The 21,977-nt window shown below is 50.3% G+C and overlaps 2 protein-coding genes across 5 annotated transcripts in view; one reads left to right on the forward strand and one right to left on the reverse strand.

The window, feature by feature from the left end:
- Positions 1-6,728: 6,728 nt before the first annotated feature.
- SKIDA1 (SKI/DACH domain containing 1) lies at positions 6,729-17,296 on the reverse strand. Its single transcript, XM_082044870.1, has 3 exons — positions 17,162-17,296; positions 13,458-15,401; positions 6,729-12,532 (listed from the first exon to the last, which is right to left on the reverse strand). Exon 3 carries the CDS (start codon positions 10,049-10,051, stop codon positions 7,553-7,555), a length of 2,499 nt encoding a protein of 832 aa, XP_081900996.1. The 5' UTR covers positions 10,052-12,532; positions 13,458-15,401; positions 17,162-17,296; the 3' UTR covers positions 6,729-7,552.
- MLLT10 (MLLT10 histone lysine methyltransferase DOT1L cofactor) overlaps positions 16,079-21,977 on the forward strand; it is a 141,874-nt gene continuing 135,975 nt past the window's right edge. The window contains exon 1 of one of the 4 annotated variants that reach the window (XM_082044865.1): positions 16,079-16,854. The gene's annotated coding sequence lies outside the window, so the exon portion shown is untranslated. Of the gene's footprint in view, positions 16,855-17,187; positions 17,349-19,413; positions 19,581-19,607; positions 20,039-21,977 lie in introns of those variants that run through there. The other 3 variants (XM_082044864.1, XM_082044866.1, XM_082044868.1) reach the window with 3 other exon arrangements.

The following is a 21,977-nucleotide window of genomic DNA, read 5'->3' on the forward strand; positions in this document are numbered from 1 at the left end:
GACACAGTAAAGTTGTTCAAATGGTCTGGAAAACCGTACACGGAATAGCACGTCATCGTTATTTAGCCTTACGCAAACTGTCATGTCCACGTAAATGGAAATTATAATTTCCAAAACCGAGCAGTTTACTAGATAATACTTGTAGGTTTGCTATTGTCTCGGGAAGTTTAGCTCTGAATCCCGGGAATACAAAAGCATCGCGGGTAAATATAAAACATATGTTCGCACAGGTTATGTGGCAGTTTTAACACTCGCAGCCCCATCCACACGCATCTCCACAAATGCACAAAGACTTGGGAAATCCCAGCAAGCGCCCTGCTCCGGGGCGGCAGCCGCTTCTCGGGCGGAAGGTGGTCCGGGAGAGCACGGAGTTCGCTCCGGGAACAGCAACACGCTAAATCAGGAGGCAGGGGAGCGTGTCCCCGGGCCAAGCCGTGTCTTGGCTGGCGAAAGGGCAGCTCGCCGGCCCCGCCGCTCCGCCGGTCGCTGCCGCTGCGGCAGCCCCGCGCTTCGCCATTGGCACGGCTCTTCTAGGCTCTTCTGTTTGTTTGTTAGTTTGTTTATTTTACCCGGGAAGGTAGAGAAAGGGGAATGACAGGATGAAATATCATACAAAGATGTGAAGTGACCCGAGTGGCAGCTGAAGGCAAGGGTTTAGCCAGGATGTGTTTCCCAGCTAAACTCTCCGCTGCTCTTCGGGGAAAACCAAATGCAGGTTGATGGAAACATCCTGTTTTGAGGGAAATGGACTGTACAGCCCTATCTAGCTGCTCCGACACTACTAATCAGCCTGGAAAACCACTGCTAGCGCGAGTCCCGGGGAAGAGGGTGCCGTGCATCTGACACGTTTGCAATTCAACCGCGATCCTGAAAGGCAGTTTGGAAAATCGCTGCGCTCGCAGGGGCAGGGCTGGGGCTGCGGTGGCCCCTCCGCGGCTCGGCCCCGCCGGGAGACCCGCGACGTCCTCTGCCTGCAGCGGGGGCGAGCCGCAGAGGGGAAGTCAACAGATGTGGGCTGTACAGAAATCCGTGAAACAAGTGCCTTAAACCCAGGGGGATTTCTCCTAATAGGGAAATCAGAAGGGGAGAGATTTCTGAAAAGAGAATAGCCCAATATTAGTTTCTAGAGTGGAATTTACATTTCATCGCGATTTGTATTTTATAATATGCAGGCACGTGCACTCGGGAGGCGTTTCGGTGAAACGGCGTGTCTGTTCCACCGGCGGGGGAGTCCCCGCGTCCCGGTTTCTCTGACCGCCGGGAGCAGCGGGTGCCTCGCCTCGCTGCCGGGGGCCGGAGAGCCGCGACGTGGAGTTTGGGGGAGTTCATTGCGGCTCTCCTACCTCCCCCCTCCCGCCCCTCCGGCACAGGGGGAGCAGGGCATGGAGGTGCTGGCTGCTGTTTGTTTGTCTAAGGGGGACGGAGGCGAGGGAGTCCGAGGGGCCGCGCTGGAGCGCGGTACTGCCAGGGCGCCTCCCTGGCCCCCTCTCCGGGCAGACATGCCCCTCGGTGGGATAGGGGCACCCCAGGCTGCCGGCCGGGGCGTTTCGGGCAGACGAGCAGCGCGGCCGCTAACAAAGCCGGGGAGCGGCCCCTGCACGTATGCGCTGCCGCGGCGGGGCCGGCCCTGTGCCGGGAGAGCCAGCCGAGCCCTCCGCGGGGCCGCTCCGCGCCGCTGCTTCCCGGGCTGCCGGGCCAGGAGAAGGGCTGACCCCCGTGCCGGGGTCCCGGCGTTGCTCCGCTCGGAGGAGACGGAGCTGCAGCCGGGCTGCCTGTGGGGCGTCCATGTTAGGGCGGCCACCGCACGCCCCGGCCCCCTCACGGCCCCGCTAACTGGCCCGGCCTCGCAGCCCCGGGCCGGGGCGGCTCGCCCGCGCACCCGGCACCGCCGCACAAAGGTCACCGCGGCTGGTGCCGACTTTTAGCTACGGGCCACATTAGCGGAGCGGCCATTTACTGCCCCTGGATTGCACCGGAGACCGGGTTAGCTCATAAAGCCATTCACACTCAACAATGGGGATTTTCTCAACAATTAACAAGAAACAACATAATAAAGCCATTTACAAAGCCCTCGCTATTTACTATAAATTAGCCACTCTTTAAGAGACCAGTGCGTAATTTCACACGCTTTACAGCCCCGACCACATTTTAGACGCAAGAGCAAACAGCCCTGTTGCACCTTCCGCGCTGACCCCACTCCCCGTCCCTTCCCCGGGCCGGCTCCGCGGGGGCGAAGGGCGCACGGTCTCCGCTGAGCCCCCAGGGCTCCGCCGAGCCCCCAACCGGCCCCCGGAGCACCGAGGCCTCCCTCGGCGCCCTGCCGGCGGCTCCCTGGCAGCCTCCCCGCCGCGGCCCGGGGCCTTCCGCGCCGGCCCCTCGCCCGGAAGCTGCCCCGAGGGCCTCGTGGAACCACCGCGGGCTTCCCCCGTGGCTTCCTCCTCGGCCGCGGCCCCCGTGCACGGAGAAGACAGGGCGGGAGACAGCGGGGCCGGGGCCGCGCCACAGGAGAGCCCGGGAAGATGGACGCCCCAGCGGAGGATCCGGAGGGGGGATCGGAGTGGGAGCCGCGGCCCCGCCGAGAGGTCGCTTAGAAATGCAGGAGCCCCCAGGGGCCCCGCAGGCTGCCGCGCCGGCCCCGCCCGGCCGCGGGGAGCCGCTCCGAGAGCGGAGGAGCCGGGCCAGGGTGCCAGGGGGAGCCTGTGTGGCGCCGGGCAAGATGGCGGCCCGAGGCGCGCTGTCCCCCGGGCCCGCCGCGCAGGGGCCGCCCCGCCGCCGAGCAGGCCCGGCGCTCGAGGCCGGCTGCTCTCCCCGCGCCCCGACCCCGCTCCCTTAATTTTTTAAATCTCCCTCTGCCTCTTTTTTGTATTTTTAAATTATTTTTTAGATTTTATTTCCAGGCGGTGGCTGATGAGGCAGCGGAGCGGTGGCCAGCGGAGGCAGCGCGCCGTGCAGAGCAGGGCCGGCGGCAGCGTCGGGGCTCCCGCCGGCCTCCCCCCTGTTTACAAACACAGCTGTTGCCGTATATTTGCAATGCTAAGGCTAAAGCCACCAGCAGCGAGGAGCAAACGAGAGATGGTGCGGGAGAGGGGTCCTCGGCATCTGGAAAGGACAGGGCGCCTTGTTTTTGAAACTGTCAATTCTCTCAACCCCTATTGTGAGCGCTTCATGCAAAACATCTCGGGCCTTTTAAAGCGGGGCCTTGTGAGGCCGCCTCGGAGTGAAAGGGAGAGGGGGAGAGAGGGGCCTAGGGCACGGCAAATAATTATATCAGAGCGGTGAAAAAATGCAACGTGGAAGGCCCGAACCCGGTTCGCTGTCCGTTCCCGGGCGGTTCACGGGCAGGCCGCGGCGCTCATCCCCGGCCCCGGCCGCCTCGCAGCCCGGACCCCGCTCGGCCCGACCGCTGCTAGACTGCGCTTGCCGTAAGCGCGACTGCGGGGCTAAATACCAGGGGGATGGGTGATGTCTGCAAGCAGACTTTAGCAAGGTAGATCCCGATGCCTCCCTCCTTGTTTCGCTTGCCAGTGCTCTTCTTCTTTTTTCAGGCGCTCGCCCTCCTTTTGTACTTGCAGGCTGACCAAATAGATCCCAGGATGAGCCATTACATATTCTTTCCAGCAATCCTCTTAACCATAAAAACCACAATTAACAACGTTATCTGTGTTTCATGTTCTCTAACATACTGCATATGTAGAATATTTTCCTGCATATTACCGCCCTGTGTCGAAAAGGCCACTTTTTTTACCTCTCAACCACTCGCACGTGTGAACAGTGACAAACAAAAACACGATAGCATTGCTCTTATTTCTGCAGAAACTTTAATTTATTGGCAACTAAATCTGTCAGAGACCACGTAAAAAAAATCACCAAGTGAATTGATTGAACAGCAAACTTCATACAACAGCTACCACTATTTTGCATCATTGCTAGTAGTGGCGTTTTAAATAAACAACCAGTAAAGAGATTATCCCACTGTAGTCAAGTAAGCGTAGGTTATAGAGCAATCACTTCTTAAATTCTTGTAAACGGCAGGTTACATCTTTTAAGGCAATATACCTCGTTGCTGAAGGCATTACACGTGTTCCCTTTTTAATACTCTAGAGAATTAAGCACAGTCCAAAACTTTCTTTTGTCTTCCATCTGGTAGCAGAAATCTTCCCAATAAATTTACCGATGAGCTCTATGTGTGGCAAATACCTATGGAGTCCATAAAGTACACGCGCTTCCCTCAATTGCTTTTTCCTCTAGAAAATTCTGTTCATTTTTGTGTACACCAGGAGTTGGAAAATGGTGGGGATTCATTACTAATACATTTTAGGTTTTATCTCCTGTAAACATTGTGACAAAATGGTAACCTGGAAAAATCTTTGTTTTTCCTTGTTATTTGAACTTACCTTTATGGGAGAAAATTGGTTATTTATGTGTAACTCAATAATATTACTTTATATTATTACGGCTGAAATTATAATTAATTCTGCTCACAATGATAATCACAATGCCATAAGAAACAGTTATCAAACTAACAGAACTGGACATAATACTATTTTTTTAATCCTTTTTTTTGTTTGTTTGTTTCCCCAATGAGTTGTTGTACCTGGCTCATTTCTCCAACGGTAGTAAAACCACAAATGTCCTTGTTAGTGGCTTGCACTAAACTGAGGTGTACACGTGTGAAAATTATTTGGCTGTTTAACTCCTTGTCTCCTGACGGTGCCTGCCCGGCGGAGGCCCCGGGGGACGCCGCCCGGGGTGCCCGGGGATGCCCGGGGGTCCCGGGGGTGCCGGGCCTGGCCAGCTCCCTGCCCCGCTGCCGGGCCTGGAGCCCGCGGGCCGCTGCCAGGCCTGGGCGCCATATTTCACGTCCTCAACTCTGAAGAGCCTATTTGGTATAAATTTATGCTTATTCCTCCCCCCTTCCCCCCCCGCCCCCTCTTATTTCTGGAACCTGAAAAGGCACCTCTGTAATTTACAATTCCTGGCCAAATCAGCATATGTCTAATTGGAAGTAAACAGGGTCAGGGGACGTAGTTACTTTGAAAGTGATACGTTGTTTAATTGGCAAGGCGAAATTTTAGGTTTCAAGTTTGCATATTGCACCTTTGTAGCTTTTGGGTTTGGCTTTTTTTTTTTTTTTTGGTCAAGGGAAGACCTTTGACAAGCAGATAGGGCTTTCTAACAGAGCGGGGGCTTTCCTGAGCAGTACATTCTGTACGTATTTACGGTTCTCTGGAAATAAGGCTGTAATCTGTGCAGCTCTAAACACACGAATGTAAACATTCATCTCAGAACAACTTCACTAAGCAGATTTTTCATGACCATCGTAATTTCAGCAGAGCGGTTAAGTATGCAATGCACCTTTTGCAATTGGCAGTTTAAAGTGATGTGTGTGTGTGTGTGTGTGTGTGTGTGTGTGTGTGTGTGTGTGTGCAGGGGGGAAGGGTAACTCCACTGAAAGGCAATTGTTTACTTTTTCTAAATATATTTGGCTGCAGGTATTCTTAGACCAGGCGTTTTACAATGAGAGGAAAACTACGGTGTGGATATAGTAAACAGAGCTGAAATCAGTTAGTGACTGCTTGGAGTATTCAGAGACACGAGGGGCTGGGAGAGGACATCACAAAAGGCAGGAATTAAAAAACTGAAACCCAGGCAGTGGATTGCCATCAGAAATGTTGACTTTGAGTCACACAGTAAACATTGCATTGTTGCTTTGTTTTCCTTTTTTGATTTACGATAAATTATTCTCCCGGGATTGATCGATGAGTGGAATCCTTAAAATTTAATTTGGGAATGATCTACTATAAATAAAATACTAATCCAAAGAAAGAAGCCAGCAATTATTCATTCTAAACTCTGCTGATTCAGCAACACAATTACAACTGCCTTTCTCAAGCTCCAAACTTTTCAGGCTATTTTCAGAGTTGCTGTACCCGTCCTCCCCCCGCAAGAGACCTTCCCCCGTCCTCAGCTCTGCCTCCACCTCGGCCTCCAGCCTTTCTTCTTTTTTTTCTTTTCCCTTTCTTTTCGAGGGCTTGGCGGGGGGAGGGAAACAGTTAACCTCTTGAAGCGTATTTCCTCCAAATAAAAACAGTGGACTTACAAACGGAGAGGAAACCACGGATAACTCTGCAATAATTCAAAGTGTATGGAATCAGGATTTTTTTTTTTAAACAGTGTTTTTAATTGAAAATAAAGCTAAAGCATGCTTTTCAACAGTGCAAATTTCCATAATTTTGATTTACTGCTTCCATCATCACAATATATTATACCAGCATGTCTTACCGAGGGCTAGACTCTAGAAGCCTGCCTGTTCGACTATTTCGATATTAAGTGCAAATATAGATAATTGCCTCTGATTGTCACGTGCAGTAGAAATGTTTCTGCTACATAGAGAGGATTGCATGGCAAAAAATAACCCAAACAAACAAAACAAAAGCAAAAAACCCACGACAACAAATTTCAAGAGATTAGAATAGAACCGGGAAGTGTAACACGGTTGAAATGCCTGAGTTTTGGTGCCAAAAAGCTATGAATAACACGGTCTTCTCATTTTGTGTATTCTTTCCACTCACGGCCTCTCGTTTCACTTTCTGTGTTGTATTTACTGCTTTGCTATTTCCTCCAGCCAACGTGAGGGGCTGGACCATAAATTGTACTGCTGGCCAGGCAAATATTTCAGTTGCTTTGCAAGTTTGTAAGGGGCATGTTCAGACCACAACTTAAGTATAACATTAGTGGGTAACAGTAAACTTATTTAAGACCTCTGGGTGAAACAAAAAGGCTTCCCAATTGCAAAGAGTGGCTGTACAAGTAAAAAGACACCCTTTTCTTTTTTTTTTTCTCCTTTTTTTTTTTTTTTTTTTTTTTTTCAAAAATAGAGCTCCACATTTATTTACCGGTTTCAGATGAGGCAGCTTTTCCCAGCGCTGGGGTCGCAGACGGACCTCAGCCTTTGCAAACCAGAGAAAAAGGAGTAAGTGCAACTGCTCTTCAAAAAAGACACCCCTGCACCCGAAAACAAAGCTCCCAAAAAGTAGGCTGCTGCCACATTGAATTATAGTGAACCCTTACTGTGCAACCATGTAACTTAACAAACTTTAACTGAATTAACAGTTAGACTTCCATTTTCGAAATCTAGTGCATAAATTTAATGGCTCATTCTAATATTTATTATTCAACCTTTTGACATTTATTTGCAGCAGTTGAATTGAGGTACTGGTGCATTATTAGCATTTAAACAGTAAAGTGTTCCAGCTCTACCATAATAACTGAGTTTAACTTGAGTCTTTAGCCTGAAGTACTCTGTGGAATGTAACAAAAAAAGCAACAGAACCAAAAAAAACCCACCAAAAAAAAAAAAAAAGCAAACAAAACCCCACTGTTGTAATGGTAAATAAAATAGTAATCCGGTTTCTGTCTTCACAATGTGATAAAACAGGATTCCAAAAGTGTGTATAGCATTAATGGGCTTGTACAAACCATCCTGCAGAGTTTAAAAAAAAACGTAAGAAAGTTAAAGGTGGTTCAAGAAAATATTTTCCAAACTATTTTATTAATTAAATTTCCTGAATTTGTGGCTAGGTGGAAGAGGTATTGCAGAACCGCCCAGCTGCCATTTCCATACAGGATGGGCCTTGTGAGGTGGTTGGGAATCCTTAGTGGTGTTCAAGGAATAAGCTGGCAACAAATCCCCATCATTGCCAATAATTAGTGATGGTGGACAGGGAAAATTTGCCATGAAATTAAATGGCCTTTTCACTGCTGATGCTACATTGCTGGCTACCCTTTTGCGTCTATTGTTAACTGTAAAATCATCCAGTGTTCCTTCATGTGTCTCGATTTTACCTGCAGGACGTGGACTTCGAGCTGATTTCAAATTTGGTTTGACTGGAGGAGTCTGCAGTACAGGTCGCTTTCCCAAAACCAGTGTCCTGTAATTTTTTCTCACCCTTGCTCCAAATTTATACTCCCCATCCTCAGGTTTTGGAGTACCTAAAGTGCATGAAAGGACCTGACTCTGAGTCAGTGGGTTTAAGGAAGTGGTTTCTTTCTCAGTGCATGCAGAATCTTCCTTGGCTGTTAATAAAGCATCCTGGTTATTACTCTCAGTCACACCGTAAAACTCATCCTTAGTATCATTGCACTCACACTTTAGCTTATGTGTTGTAAAGTCAGGCTCATACTCGTCGTTCGCACTGCTGTCCTCTATTTTGATTTTAATGCTGTGCAGGAATGGCAATGCCTTATTGCCTGTATCAGTGCACTGGAGCTCAGCTGCTGCTGCTGCCCCTGCAGAAGCAGCATCCTCCTCAGGATCAGTTTGTAAAGAGGGCAAATCCGTGGCAAATTCAATACAATGAGGGATTTTGGAATCTTTCTCTGAATTTGCTGCCGCTGACGAAGAATCATTACTTAAGAACCTAGCAGCTATTGTATTGTTATCTGCACGGTGTGTAGTAGTTGCTTGAAGGCATTTCCTTGCCTCTCTGAGTATTCTTTGTTGTGGAAATGCATTGTTTGTCTTTGGGCTAGGTGAAGAGGCCCCCTTTGCAACACAGTTAATTGTTAGGTCAGTACTCTTGGCATTATTGGAAAATTCAGAGTGTGGGAATGTGATCTCGGACACCCTATCATCTCTTATCTCCGCGAAGCAGCTCTCCAGGCCGCCGGAGCAGCGCAGCGCCGGGGCGGCGGGAGCCCAGCCGGGGCGGCCCCACTCCTCCGGCAGCTCCGGCTTGACTCCGCCGGGAGTGCCGCGGAGGGCGGGCAGCCCGCCGGGCTCCACCGGGGCCGAGGCCGGGGGCCGGGGGGCGGCGGCGGCCGCCAGATGGTACAAGAAATTGGCGTGGACCACGCCGGGCGGACTGCAGAAGCTGGTGCGCCTGAAGCGGATGCTCTGCACCGAGACCTGGCTGGAGACCGAGCTGGAGTCGGAGTCCGAGGTGCTGTCCTCCTCCTCCTCCTCCTCCTCCTCTTCCTCCTCCTCCTCCTCTTCCTCCTCCTCCTCCTCCGAGCTGCCCTCGCTGGAGTCCGAGGCGCCGCTGCCCTCCTCGTCCTCCTCCTCCTCCTCGTCCTCCTCCTCCGAGCTGCCCTCGCTGGAGCTGGAGAGGCTGGAGCCGCAGTCCGAGTCGTGGGCGGCGCGGCCGGAGCAGCAGCTGGACTCCGAGTCGCTGCTGCCGCTCTCGGCGAAGGCGGGCGGCGGCCCGAAGCCGCGGGGCAGAGGCAGCCGCGGGGCGCCGCGGGGCCGGCAGGGCCGCAGCGCGGCCAGAAGCCGCCGGGCGCCGCCGGGGGGGCCCAACGCGCCGGCGGTGGCGGCCGCCCCGTGGCGGCGGCGGCGGCAGCGGGCGGACAGGGGCGGGGGGCCGGCGGCCGGGAGCCGCGGCCGTGCCGCGGCGGCGAGCGGGGGGCGGGTGGAGGGAGGGCGGCGAGCGCGCAGGGGTGCGCAACTGCCCACCGCCGGCGTCGTTTCATAGTTTGCGGGGGGTTTGCAAGGCGCCCGAGCGATTTCTGGGTAGCTGTGGCCAGTGTATTTACTAAAAATGTGAGGTAGATGAGAGGCCGGCAGCAAGGCTGTGTCTCCCGGACGCAACGCTTTCCTCCTGACGGGCAGCAGGGGCCGGGGAGAGTCATCCAAACCCAGCCAAAGTTTGTTCTCCTTCCAGAAGCCGGAGAAGGGGTCGGCGGGTGCGAGCTCCGGCCGCAGGTCGGTGGCTGACAGCGCCCGGCTTATTTTCCTCCGTTTCGTCTTAAGGACCCGTTCGGTTTTGCAAGATGTGTAAAGGGCTTCCACGTCCTCTCTGGAGATCAGGGTGCATTTGGCGGCGTGGAAAGCGATGGAGTTGATGGCTTTGAGTTTCCTCAACTCCTCCAGGTCGCAGTGATGCTTTTTTACTTTTAAATGATCCATTCGCTTGTGCACGGTAGTTCGCGGGATGTTTTTAAGCAGGTCTGTAAAAACCTGGGAGAGTGCAAACATTTGCTTTCCTTTAATGATGAGGTAGCCGAGCCTCACGCCATCCACCTCTTCAAAACCCGACTTCAGGTCTCCCATTTCGTGAATTAAATTATTCCCAGCATTTGCAGAGAGAGAGAGAGAGATATGAAAAAAAGACAAAAAAAGAAAAAAAAAAAAGCCACACACACACAATCCTCAGCCAGATGCTGTATTTGTCTCAAGGCATCCTGCTAATAAAATATAACAAAGGCTGTTACTCCTGGTGAATGAAGTGCCAAACTTTAGACAAAATTAAAAAAAAAATAAATAAAAAAAATACCGTGAGGCTATAATCAATAGACAATCTTAAAAATCAGGTTTGCCAAAGTGTTTCTCTAAGTTGCAGCTGAAGATCAGTACCTGTTCCCTTTCATTCCCTGCTTTTCCATTGGAAACTATGATAATGGAATGTGAAGGGAGGAAGAGAAAAGAAATGCAGCTGCTATTCCCGCCGCTGCTTTAGCTACAAATAAAATGACAGAGTGAAGTGAGCTCGTCCGGAGACACCTTCATCAATTAATTCCCCTAAAGCCAACGCTGATTGGACACTCCTGACAGGTGATGCAATAAAAATTGATATTCCACCCCTTCCCCCAAAAAATCTCCCACTAATTAGCATACCCTTATACTGCCACCTCCCCTCCCAAAGTAAATAATACAGTTAGTATATAAATCTTTCTATTAAACAATCCGAGCTCAAACACACTCGGACCTCTCAGACTTCCTCGTCGCTAGCTTCCGAGGAGGGATTTGTAGGCTTTTTTCACTATCGTTTCGTATATTTTTAGCCTGTTTTGGGCAAACGTTGCTCTTCTGTGCATGCCCTGAATTTAAAGGACATAAGTCTGATCGTAGCGATGGAAAATCCTTCGGTAACGTAGCCGCGTTAAACTGGCATTTTATTCTGCATTGTGTGGAAAATGAAGCTTAGCGAGAACGTGCAGAACAGCCTGGTATTTCCCTTTCTGAGGCTCCAAAGTTAAATGCTCGGTTGTTATCGAGAGGGAATACTTACATTTTCGAGTTTCTCTTGATTTTCCTCTTCTGCTTAATTAGCTTTTTACAGCCGGGGACTAAGGTTATTTTGCTGTCTGAATATCACGGGTTCCTGCACCGTGATACTGTAACACTTTTAACTGAAATTCTGCCTGTAATATTGCGGGAGGGGGGAGGAGGACGTGGGCTCACGTCAGACCCATAACAAAGCATAGATAAGCCAGAAATGTATACACTTTTCACAATTAACCGTGCTGGATCACGAGCTGGAATGTCCTATAGTCCCAGAGCCCACGTCAGGATTCCTGCGTGCTGATTGCTTCCAGCAGAGAAAGGAGAATGTAAAATATCCAAGGTGCTTCCAAGAGCCTTTACGTAATAACAAAAAAGTGCTGGCACACACAATGTACGGTGTTGCAACTGGCTAGGATGCTTCTGGCTCGCAGTTTGTGTATTCCGCTCGGAGTAGCCCTGCCGCAGCTTTTTGATGTTCCATTTATAGCAGCCCCTTAAAATCAATTTGAAGAAGCAGCATGAAGGTTTAACCTCTTCTTAGGAACGTTAAATTATTCGACTGTCAGGAACGAGGGTTTCACAAATGTTGCGATAGCTGCACGCCTCTCCCTTGTCGCGTTAAAGTGATGTTTGTGGCTTGCACGTTAGGCGCTGAAAAAAAAACCCCACACCAATCTCTGCCGTGCATCCAGTGTTCCGCTGGATACAAACACGAGCACTTTTATGTATCACTGCCCATCCAGAATTAGAACTATCCACGAGGTTAATGAGACATCTCATATTTCTGGGACTTGGCAAAAATCGACGGAGGAAAAAAAAAAAAACAAAACAAGAAACAAAAAAAATCTTCAATACCAAACGTCAATATCCACTCCGCGTATTGGCAATATGGTGCGTGGAGTTCGTGTTACCCCGTCAGGTACAGCTAAAATAAAGCGCATAATCACTCTGTAAAAACGCAGCTTCGCATGCCAAGGCGAAATGCAGGCGAGCCCCCAATTTCGCAGGAATTCTAGAGAGAAGTGGGAATTTGGAGAAGTGCATCCGGGAATGGAGGAAGTCTATGCAAGGGAGGCTCTAACTCCGAGGGCTGAGATTTGAAAAGTCAGCCCTGGACTACTGTTGCTCTCAGCGCAGATGTAATCGCCGCTGTTCAACTTAATCCATGTGTGTGCGAACGGCGATGCCTAGTTCTTCCCTTTGAAACCTAGGGATAGTGTTCCCATCCGAGAAAGCAGAGCTACAGCAAATTACATTTTGTCCCTCGAATTAGAAAAGGATCATTGAGTGGATCTCGTGATATTTCAGCCTTTAAACGTAACCGAGAGGCAGCACTGAACAATGCCTCGGCACAGCTTAGACCATCCGCGGAGTTCTCCTTCCCTCGCCTCGCCTCTGGATCCCCAGCCTCGCCTTCCCCTCCTCGCTGCTGTGAGAGGCTCCCCGCTCTGTGCCGAGCCTGAAAGCAAAGTTTCGAGCGAAAACAGCTGCTCGCGCTAAAAAGAAATCATCGTCGTCTTTCTAGAGCTAGAGACAATAAGGTCGTTTAAAAATTCCTCCTGATGTACTTATATGCTGCCAACACCCCCACCCCCTCCCCACTGCTCTCCTCCCCCTGCTTTAAGGTTAAGGCTATGGAGTCAACAGTAAGGGAACAGTAAACTCCGAGAAAGCTGCTCAGAAGACATTACCAAAACCCCAATAGGCTGAAAAGTCCAAAAAGTCCTTTATTTGCCAAGTGTTTCAGTTGGGTTGGATTCCAGTGTAAGTCCACGCGTGCGTTCGCACGCAGGGAGCCACGGGCACCCGCACCCACGTACCGCGGTGACAGCCTGGCAGTGGGATTCGGCAACTATTTAAAAAATGCACTATTTTTGTTGGTTCAATTCCGGCGCTACAAAACGTTTAAAACTAGTGGCGGCTCTTCGGCAACCCCCCGTTTCCCGAAAGGTGCGGCCATGAGCGCCGGGGTCGAGGCAGAGCCAAATGTCGAGAGGCAGAAACCCACCAGAAGTCTTGGGAAATGTCAGGCGCCCAACCTACACATCCCCACCGTGTACTTACACACACTTTCGGTTGCAAATCTTTCTCCGCATCTCACACGGAGACCTTTGTTTCTCTACTTATCCATCATTTGCCTTTTTTTTTTGTTTTTGTTTTTGGTGTGTGCTTTCTCTTGGCCATCAGCCCCCGTTGTGTATCCGGGGTCGTCCTCAGGCAGGCTAGGGGGAGCGCCCGGTACCGCGCCGGCCGAGGGCCCTTGCACTCGCACACGCACATTAAAGGCAGGGGACTTGAAAATGGATTTGCACGCACACAAGGGATTGCGATCAATAGCCACCAACATTTATGGCTTAGATTGTTAATGTGAAAGCTGGCCAAAAGAATTAAAATGAAAAATTAAAGGTGTCTGGTATCAATTACATGAAAAGTTACGCAATAATTTACTTACTAGGAGCCGGGGTGTATTCCTGCGTGTTGGTGTGTCCCTGTGTATGTCGTGCATGTGTGTGCAGACCCAGATGTATATGTAGCTATCTCTCAAACGCAAGGGAGTTTCTTTGTTAATTTTGTGGACTGTGTCACCCTCGCTGGTGATCAAAGATGAACATGATTAAAGGGATGGATGTTTGTCTCACATTTCTTAAGATAAGGACGCCCAGAGATGCCCGGTTTTGCCAAATACATATACATGCAACTACAGAGAGTTGTGTGTATAGGCACACACACACACACACACAGAGACTATCAATCAAATGTGCTCCTTTTCACGTTGAGTAGCGTGCAATCTGCAATCTACACTCCATAGTCAGTAGTATTTCAGTCTTGAAGCTGTCTGGCCGAAGGATAAACCTCATTAGAAAATAAAGAGCAAAATAATATTCATAATACCTCGCCGTAGACCTATTCCCATTTATTGGAAATCGTATACTTTCATTTTTGTAAACTTGTGTTAAAATATATATGCTCGTGGGGAAGTGCTTAAGCATGTTGTTCGAGAAAGAAAATGTGTGTAACATTTAAAATACTCCTTTTATGTGATGTTTTGATTTATTTTCATAGTATGATTATGTTTAAATACCAGCGCAATTCAGCCTGACCTCTTCCTTCTGCAATGAAGTAACGCACACACCATTTATAGTCTTTTAAACGTTTCGTTGGGAAATGCAACAGCGATGTCCACCAGCAGTTGTACTAATGGGGAGAATTCTTTTGAAAATCTTCGCGAAAACCTAAGAGGTCATGCGCATTTTCACACTAGGATTGCCACATTATTGGAGCATTATTATTATTTATTATTATTTGTTAAGTGCTGGACCATGTCTTCAGGTATTGACAAGCATTAAATAAACCTTTTGCTTTCATGACGCTGAGCAGAAACATATATTTCAAATTAGAACTTGTTTTCTAACCCTGTACTCTGCTTTTAGATATTGTTGGGCATATTTTGCTCAAGAAGGACACAGATAGAAAGGAGCTAGAGGCTATCACAAAGAGTCCAGTAACGTAAATATAATAGGGTCAAAAAACAGTATAATGGGATCCTTCTGCTATTTTAAAGTTGGCCAAATGTGAATGCAGTACCTAAAATTTGCCGTAAATTCTAGTATGACAACAAATCAGAATGTATAATTAAATCTCTCAAATGTGTAGGACAAAGAAATGCCAACCATCAGTCTGAAAAAAAAATCATAATCTGGCTAACACTCTTATGCCCAGGAGTTCAGTGGTGCCTTCTTTTTTTAAAAAAACACAAAGCAGCAATGCAGAGTACTGCTAAGTGTTTTTTAAATTGTTTTTTTTTCATGGGGGCTGGGATGTCACTTGCATGCTAGAATTTTACGCAATTTCTGATCACCACAGTGTAAGACTATTTTTTGAGTTTGATATTCCTGGTAGTTTTAAATACTTTCTAGCAGGAGTTTCTGGACACATACTACATGCCATGTTGTTTACTGACCCATAATCAAAATGCAGTGACCTTCTACCCTTTTTTTGCCCCTTGACCCATGCTGAATTCAATGCAGCCTTTATAAATTTGCAAATCCTTGGACGTAAAGGGGATTTGGTGAGGCTTTGTTCTGAAAGGATCCTAAAAGTTTGCATTTTTAATTAGACAAAGGTAAAGCAACAAACATTGGGAAATAAGATCCTCTCCTGCACATAGGTGATCACTCTTAATTTCTACACTAGGGGATAATTTCTGCACTAGGGAACTACATCCTAAAAAATACACCCTGTGAACTGAAAAGCAGTTGCAAACGTAGGAGATCAGGAGGTTATGAATTGCATCAAATTAGCAATGTGGTACAAATCACTTTCATGACATAAGGGATGGCCAGGCCGCAATCTTCCAGCACTCCTCATCTCCAAGGACCGTGTGGATCCTGGTGACCTGGGAAGAAGGGAGAGCCAGCGACTTGATCTGGAGCTACAGGCGCATTCCCTTATCTCCTTTGCTATCAGTCAGTTTAAAGGACGCCGTAATTATGATGGTGATAAAACAATGCCCGCTTATGTGTGCTGAATAAATAAAGAATGTTTACAGCCGTAGAATGTTTCAATTCCAATTAAATGCTATCAAAGAAAAGCCCCTCTCCCTCCTTCTCCCACCACGACTCCCTATTTACCTCGTTGGTTGTAATATGGCCCTATGAAATAAACCGGCCTTCCAGTTTGCTATTAAGGCCACACCGGGGGGAGGGAGAGGAGGAGGAGGCGGGGGGGGGAGACAAGACACACTCCCGGTCCCACAATTACTTGGGTCGCCTGCATCCTTTTTTTTTTTTTTCTCCTGTTTTGTTTATTTTTCAATTGGCAAAGGCGTGATGATGCGGGGGGTGGGGTGAAAGGCACTTCAGAATCCCGCTCCAGGCACCGGCCGGGGAAGTTGGACTGAATGAATCCGGTGCCCCTGGGCGCTGAGGGAGGGGGCTGCTCCCCCCCGGGGAGCGGAGTCCCCCCACCACTCCCCTTCCCTCTGCAGTGGGGTGCCTTAGAAACCGGAATCTGAAAATGCATCTCGCTCACTAAGACACAAGGATCATTTCAAATATTCATTGTATCAGCAAATCTCATCATAATCAGATTAAAGCAAGGTTTGAGGGGGAATTGCCTGTGTGGCTGGGTGCGAAACACCGGCTGGACTACAAAGAAATCAGAAAACGGGTTCCTCTCCTGTGTCCTGGTCGCGGGGCGGGGGAGGGAATGAAAAGTAGCAATTTTTGCGAGAAACACTTTAAAAAGCTGTGATTCTCCATTCCACCCTGGATAGCACATTCCTCTTGGAGGTTGTTTGCCTTTAAACTTTACGCTTGATATTTCTATATGATGGTCTTATTTATTTGTTTGTTTTGAACTCCAGATAGAAACAATTCCTGCTGTGGAATACACTGAGGTAGATTTTCTTCACACTAGTTTGTTTTCAGCTTGTCTCAGCTGAGAGAACAGCTTTTCTACATTCAAGCTTTAAAATGTACATTTCATTGAGTTGTCTGGGGTGAAATGTTTATATCTATTTTGTGGAAGTGAGGGAGGAACCGAGTACATTTTCAGGTCTGCGAGATAGACGCAGGCCCTTTCCCTTTTGAAAGTTTAGACCTCCAATACCCTCAATTCTACTGGCAGAATTAGGATGGACTTGGAGGGTCCTAAACGTGACCATTCACTAAGGCGGGGGGCTACGGCTTGCAACAACGTGCTCGGCAACTTAATCTTACGCTAAAAAGAGCAGAGAGAGAAAAAGAATGGAATACAAACTCTGCCGACGTTTGTAGTCGCTTCCAAGGTGGACCGTGCATTTTACAGCTGATGGGAACGTGTGTGTTTCGGAGCAAAACGGAGAGAAGGTAAGTGTTTGTCCTTGCATCCGCCACTTCGGTTAGAAACAATGAAAGAACAAAGGGAACCACTTCTCCGTGTGAACATTTCACGTTTTCCTCCTCCGTTTCAGTCTCGTTGCGGAGGGCTGGTGGGGGGCCTCGCTTAACTTTACCTACGGAGGCTGTACAGCGGCGACGGGGGTGCAAGGGACAGCGAGAAAGTTGCGGAGCGATTTAAATAGCCCCCCCCCTCCCCCCCGTTTACCGCCGGGGCCGCCGCAGCAGCGGTGCCCGCTGCCAGCAGAAGTTGCTGATTTCATGGCTCTGAACTCACCGGAGAGTCCCCGCGACGGGGAGACGCGGCCGGCGGGAGCGGGGACGTCCCAGGCGCCCCCGCCGTGCCTGAGCCGGGACCTTTGTGCGCGGGGTCTCCCCCGAACCACACCGGCCGCCGTGACCCGGGCCGCTGGGAAGGACGAATCTCCCTGGTAACCGGCGAGGTGGCGAGAGAGGAAGAAGAGGTTAGGAGGCGGGCGGGGGGGGGGGGGAAGGAAAAAAAATCCGCAATTATTTGCAAATCAAATAAAATTGCATCAAGGAGCAAAGAGCGGGTGGGGGTGGGGTTGTGTGCAAACAAACATCACCGGCGCGCGGCTCCGCGGAGCGCTCGGGGCGGCGGGCGCGCGGCCTCGCCACAAACCGTTACAAAGGGCGGCGGGCAGGGCGGCCCCGTCCCGTCCCCCGAGAGCGCCGGCGGCCCGGCCCCGCCGCCCAGCCCGCCCGGGACACACACGCTCGGTGTTTACAACCGGGGCGGGCGGCAGCCCCAACTTGCCGTGAGGGAAGCGCGGGCCGGACCGTGTGTCGGCGGCGGGGCCCGCCCAGGCGCCGCCCGCCATTGGTGCGGGTGTGGGGGCTCTCGGCCGCTGACCTTTCACCCCTCCCCCCCCGCCTGCCGCTTCCTTTACCGCCCGACCACTTTCCTACCCACAATTCCCCGCGCCGGCCGCGCTCGTGCTGCGCTCGAGCCTCCCGCCACCGCCCCCTTACTCCCGCCGTCCCCCTCCCCCCCACCGCTCCGACAGCCCAGGAAAAGCCGAGAGCGGCGGCGCCTCGGGGAGCGCCCAGCGCCGGGGCGGGGGGTGGGGTTTGGGGTGTCCCTGTGATGGCGGCGGTAACGGCCGGTGGGGGCGGGGAGGGGCTGAGGCGGGCCCGGCCGCGTTTGAACGGGCCGCGGGGCGTGAGGCGGCCGGGAGAGCCCGCGAGGCGCGTGGGGGGCGGGGGAATCCCCTCAGTGACCGTCACGTGCGGGGGGGACCGAGCCCCGCAGGGCGCGCGTGGGCGCGAGGAGGCGGGGCGGGGGCGCAGGGCAGGGAGAGCCCCTGGGAGGGGGGCTGTGGGGTGAGGTCCTTCCCGGCGGGGTGTGGGGGACGGGAGGGAGCCGGGAAGAGGATTTGCCTGTTGAATATTACTGGTAGACGTTAATCTCGTGCTTTAAAGTACCTTGTCAGTGGCTTTAAGGAAATCAAACGTGACGTTAATCAAATCACACAAATGTAAACATTTATAAGTTAAATCCTAATATTCTGCAATTATTTAAATCAAGCTGTGGTTTTTCCTCGGTGTCGTGTTGTGGCTCCCGCGCTCTTCCGCACGTGCTTTGAGTTTTCCGCCGGATCCCGGTGTCCCGTTTTCCACCGCACGGCGTTTGCACCGCGGTGGCCAGAAACGCGCCGTTCTGTGGGACTTCGGATCGCGGGCGGCAGAGTAGGCAACGTTGTGGTTTAGTGATCGCTTGCTCTCCAAACCAAGCCCATCCAGATAAAAATGCAGTACGCTTAAATTTGAGGATGAAACCCTCAAGTAACACCTTGCATTGGCACTGTTGGGGTTTTTTTTTGCCCCGTGAGTGTGGGAAGGGGGTGATCCCGTGCGGACACCTGAGAAGGAGGCTCTGGTGACTGCAACAGGGAGAGGTGCTGGTGCAGCATAAGTGGGCTTTTTAGGCGAAGTGACACGTGAAAAGACCCACTAAATGTGAGGAGGGGACGTGGGAGCGCGGGGCGGTGGGAGCGCGGCGCTGGGGCTCGCAGGGGGTGGAAGCCTGGGGCGCTGAGGCGGCTGGGGGTGCAGGGCACGGGTCTCAGGCAGCTCCAGGAGCGGGCGGGCTTCGACGGCAGGCTGCGCTCACGCCACGAGGGCGAGTTCAGGGAACGGCGACGACGATGGCGAAGACCCTGCGAAGCGGCCGGCCTCTCCACGCCTTCGCCCTCCCTGCCGGTCCTGTCCGTTCCCCTCTCCCGGCGTCTTCTGTGGTGGGGAAAAGGGGATTTGGGGGTCAGGGAGGAGAACAATGCTGAGCCGCCTATTGTGTGCAGCACCGTCCCCTGAAGGGAAGAAGCCAGCACTGCAGCGCCCGGGTCGGCGCTCGTCTGTAGTGCTGCCGGTTCTCCTGCTGGTAGTGCTCACGGCATGCAGGGGACGGCCGAGCGCGGGGCCGGTGGCAGGAGGTCGGGGGCAGCTGGCGGAGGGCTGAGGGCTCCCATAGGCCGGCCTGCCCGCACCGCCGACCCCGGGATAGGCTCGGGAGCGGGGCTGGCGGCGAGCCAGCCGGGCAGACCCACTCGCCCTCTAGCACGCTTCGCGCCGGGGGCGGGAGAGTTTGGGGATGAGCGGCTGAGAGAGTAGAAACCGTGTACATGCCCTCGGCAGCGCGGCGCTGAACTGGCAGACTTGCCGGGGGGATTTCAAGGGTGAGCGAGGGTCTCCCGTCAGCGGGGCGGGCTCCGGGCAGGCTGCCGTAGGTAACATGGCGGGGCAACGAGCGGGGCGGGAGCCCGCCGGCCCGCGCCCCCCGGCAGAGCGGCGTGCGAGGCCGCAGGAAGCTGCGGGAGCGGGGCCCGGCCCGGCGGCGGGGCCGAGGAAGAGCAGCCGTGGTTCCCGCTCCTCCGGGCACTCCCCATTGTTCCCCGGTCGCCTCCTTCGCGCCGCTTTCCGCCGGCGCGGCTTGCCCGCTGCAGAGGGGGAAGGAGGGAAGAGCTCCCGCCGAGCGGCTCTGCTCGCCCCGCCGCCCCGGGCTCCCCGCGAGCCTCCGCGCAGCAGCTTGGGGGGGTCCGGCAAGAAAACGGGTACATAAGTAGAGAGGAGTGTTTAGAAGTGCCATCCACTGAGGGAGCTCCTGTGAGGCTGTAGCTCACGTGTTACTTGAAAGGTAAAAACCCCCACTACCGCAGTGGATTTGTACATAAAGTAACATCTGTTTGTGGGTGGATTTTAGAGCAGGACTTCTTAAAGAAATCGGGAGAAACGGCTCTGAACTACTGGATTTGGAATTATAAATGGAGCCAAAGAGAATTTTGGAAGGAACTAGTCTTAGTAGTCTGTTTATAAAAATGAAGATTAATCTTACCCCGTTTTTCATATAAGCACCATGATATCTGGATCCCCCCATCCCCAAGTGCCTGTTGTGTGTTGGATTGAGATTTTTAAAGATTTGTTTTATAGGAAAATGTTTTTGTCGCTTTTCCCCCACGAAAATAATTAGAAATTAAATTGTTTTGATATGCCATTTCAGACCTGAACTTTCTCACGTATTTAATAGAGGAAGAACTGACTAACTTGATGTTGAAGAAAATTTCCAACAAGTGCTCTTGATCTTCTAGGGGAAAAAATATGCCTTTGCACGTTGTTTCTGGAAGATTAGATTAAAACGGGTAGGGGCTTATGTTTGTGATGATGAAAGAATCTCTAGAGAACTAGTTATTTTAAGAAAATCCTTTATAGAAGAACTGGAATTATTTTTAGCAAGTTACCTCTGAGTGCATGAGAATTTTAAAAGGTTATATGTAATGCCTATTTGTTTTGTTTATTAAATATATCACCAAAAATAACATTTTGCGTTGATCATGAGCAGCAAGTAAAATGAGTTAAAATATGAGGTTTATGGATATCATCTAGCTGAAAATAATTCTGAAGTGACTTTCCTCCCCCTCCCTCAGTTGGGAAGTTGCATGCTTGCAGGCATTGTTTAAGATAATACAGTTTGGGACTTCTCTTTCACTCTTTGTAAACTTGCAGGCTTTTGTGGGACTCCTCCAAATAAAAGCTCGATTGAGTTTAGATGCTAAAAAGCATCCATGTTATTCAAAATCTGAAGATGCAAGTAATATTTAATAGGAAAATGCCACCATGGTAATATTTAAAGGCATTAAGATCGAGGAAAGATTTTTTTGTTTGTTTTGTTTTGTTTTACTTCTACTTGAGTATTCCACAGATGCATTTACTCTTGATTGCTGCTTGGCAATTTTCAAAAGGTAACTACAAATTTACGAAGCATTATTCAAAAGAACATTTAATGCTCTTGAATTTACTAAAACAATATATTGCTATTTGAAAACTATCTTATTGAAAGGGAAGATTAAAAAAAAAGTCAGGGAGAGACTGTTTGTTGCCACTCTTCGTTGCTCTTTATTTTGTATTTGTGCAGAACGTGTTGATGTATTTAATGTATAAAGTCTTTTTTTTTTTTTTTTTCCTCCACAAAGCAGCATTGTTGTTACTTTTAATTGGGAAGTACCACGATATAAAAAAATACCCACATCCCCGACTCTGAAGTACCATAGTAAGACGGACAAAAAGTGATCCGAGGCTTGCGCGATTAATTCGCTAGGAATGTTAAGCTTCCCAGATACACACCCTATGTGGTCACGTTAGAATTTTGCTCTCAAACAGTTTTTAATGGTCAAAATCGTACCTAGAGGAAATGTATCTATGTATATATATGTGGAATTGAAATGAGATGGTAACTAGCAGTGGGAATGGAGCTCACTGATCGAAAGACCTTTTTTTTTTTTTCTTATTGCATTTGGCAACCTCTTTCTTTCAGAGACACAATACAATTAATTAACATATTCTGGGGCGTGTTTTTGAGATTGGGAAGTGGTGGCCCCTTGTTGAGAAGAAAACACTTTAAATAAAAAAGTAACATTGTTTTGTCCAAATGGTACTGGGAAAAGCAGAGTAGTATTGCTTATACAGCCTACGGATGCGGTTGATTTACTCCAATTTGCTTTAGCACATAGCAAAACAGCTTTTCCTTTCCCACGCTTATATTAGATATATGTGTTTCGTTTTACAAATCTGTCTAAAAT

This window comes from Streptopelia decaocto (genome assembly GCF_964273445.1).
Source record: "Streptopelia decaocto genome assembly, chromosome: 2".
Lineage (NCBI taxonomy): Eukaryota > Metazoa > Chordata > Aves > Columbiformes > Columbidae > Streptopelia > Streptopelia decaocto.

Bases quoted from the DNA above. Each gene is read 5' to 3' on its own strand.
- SKIDA1 (XM_082044870.1), bottom strand. From the start codon at position 10,051: ATGGGAGACCTGAAGTCGGGTTTTGAAGAGGTGGATGGCGTGAGGCTC.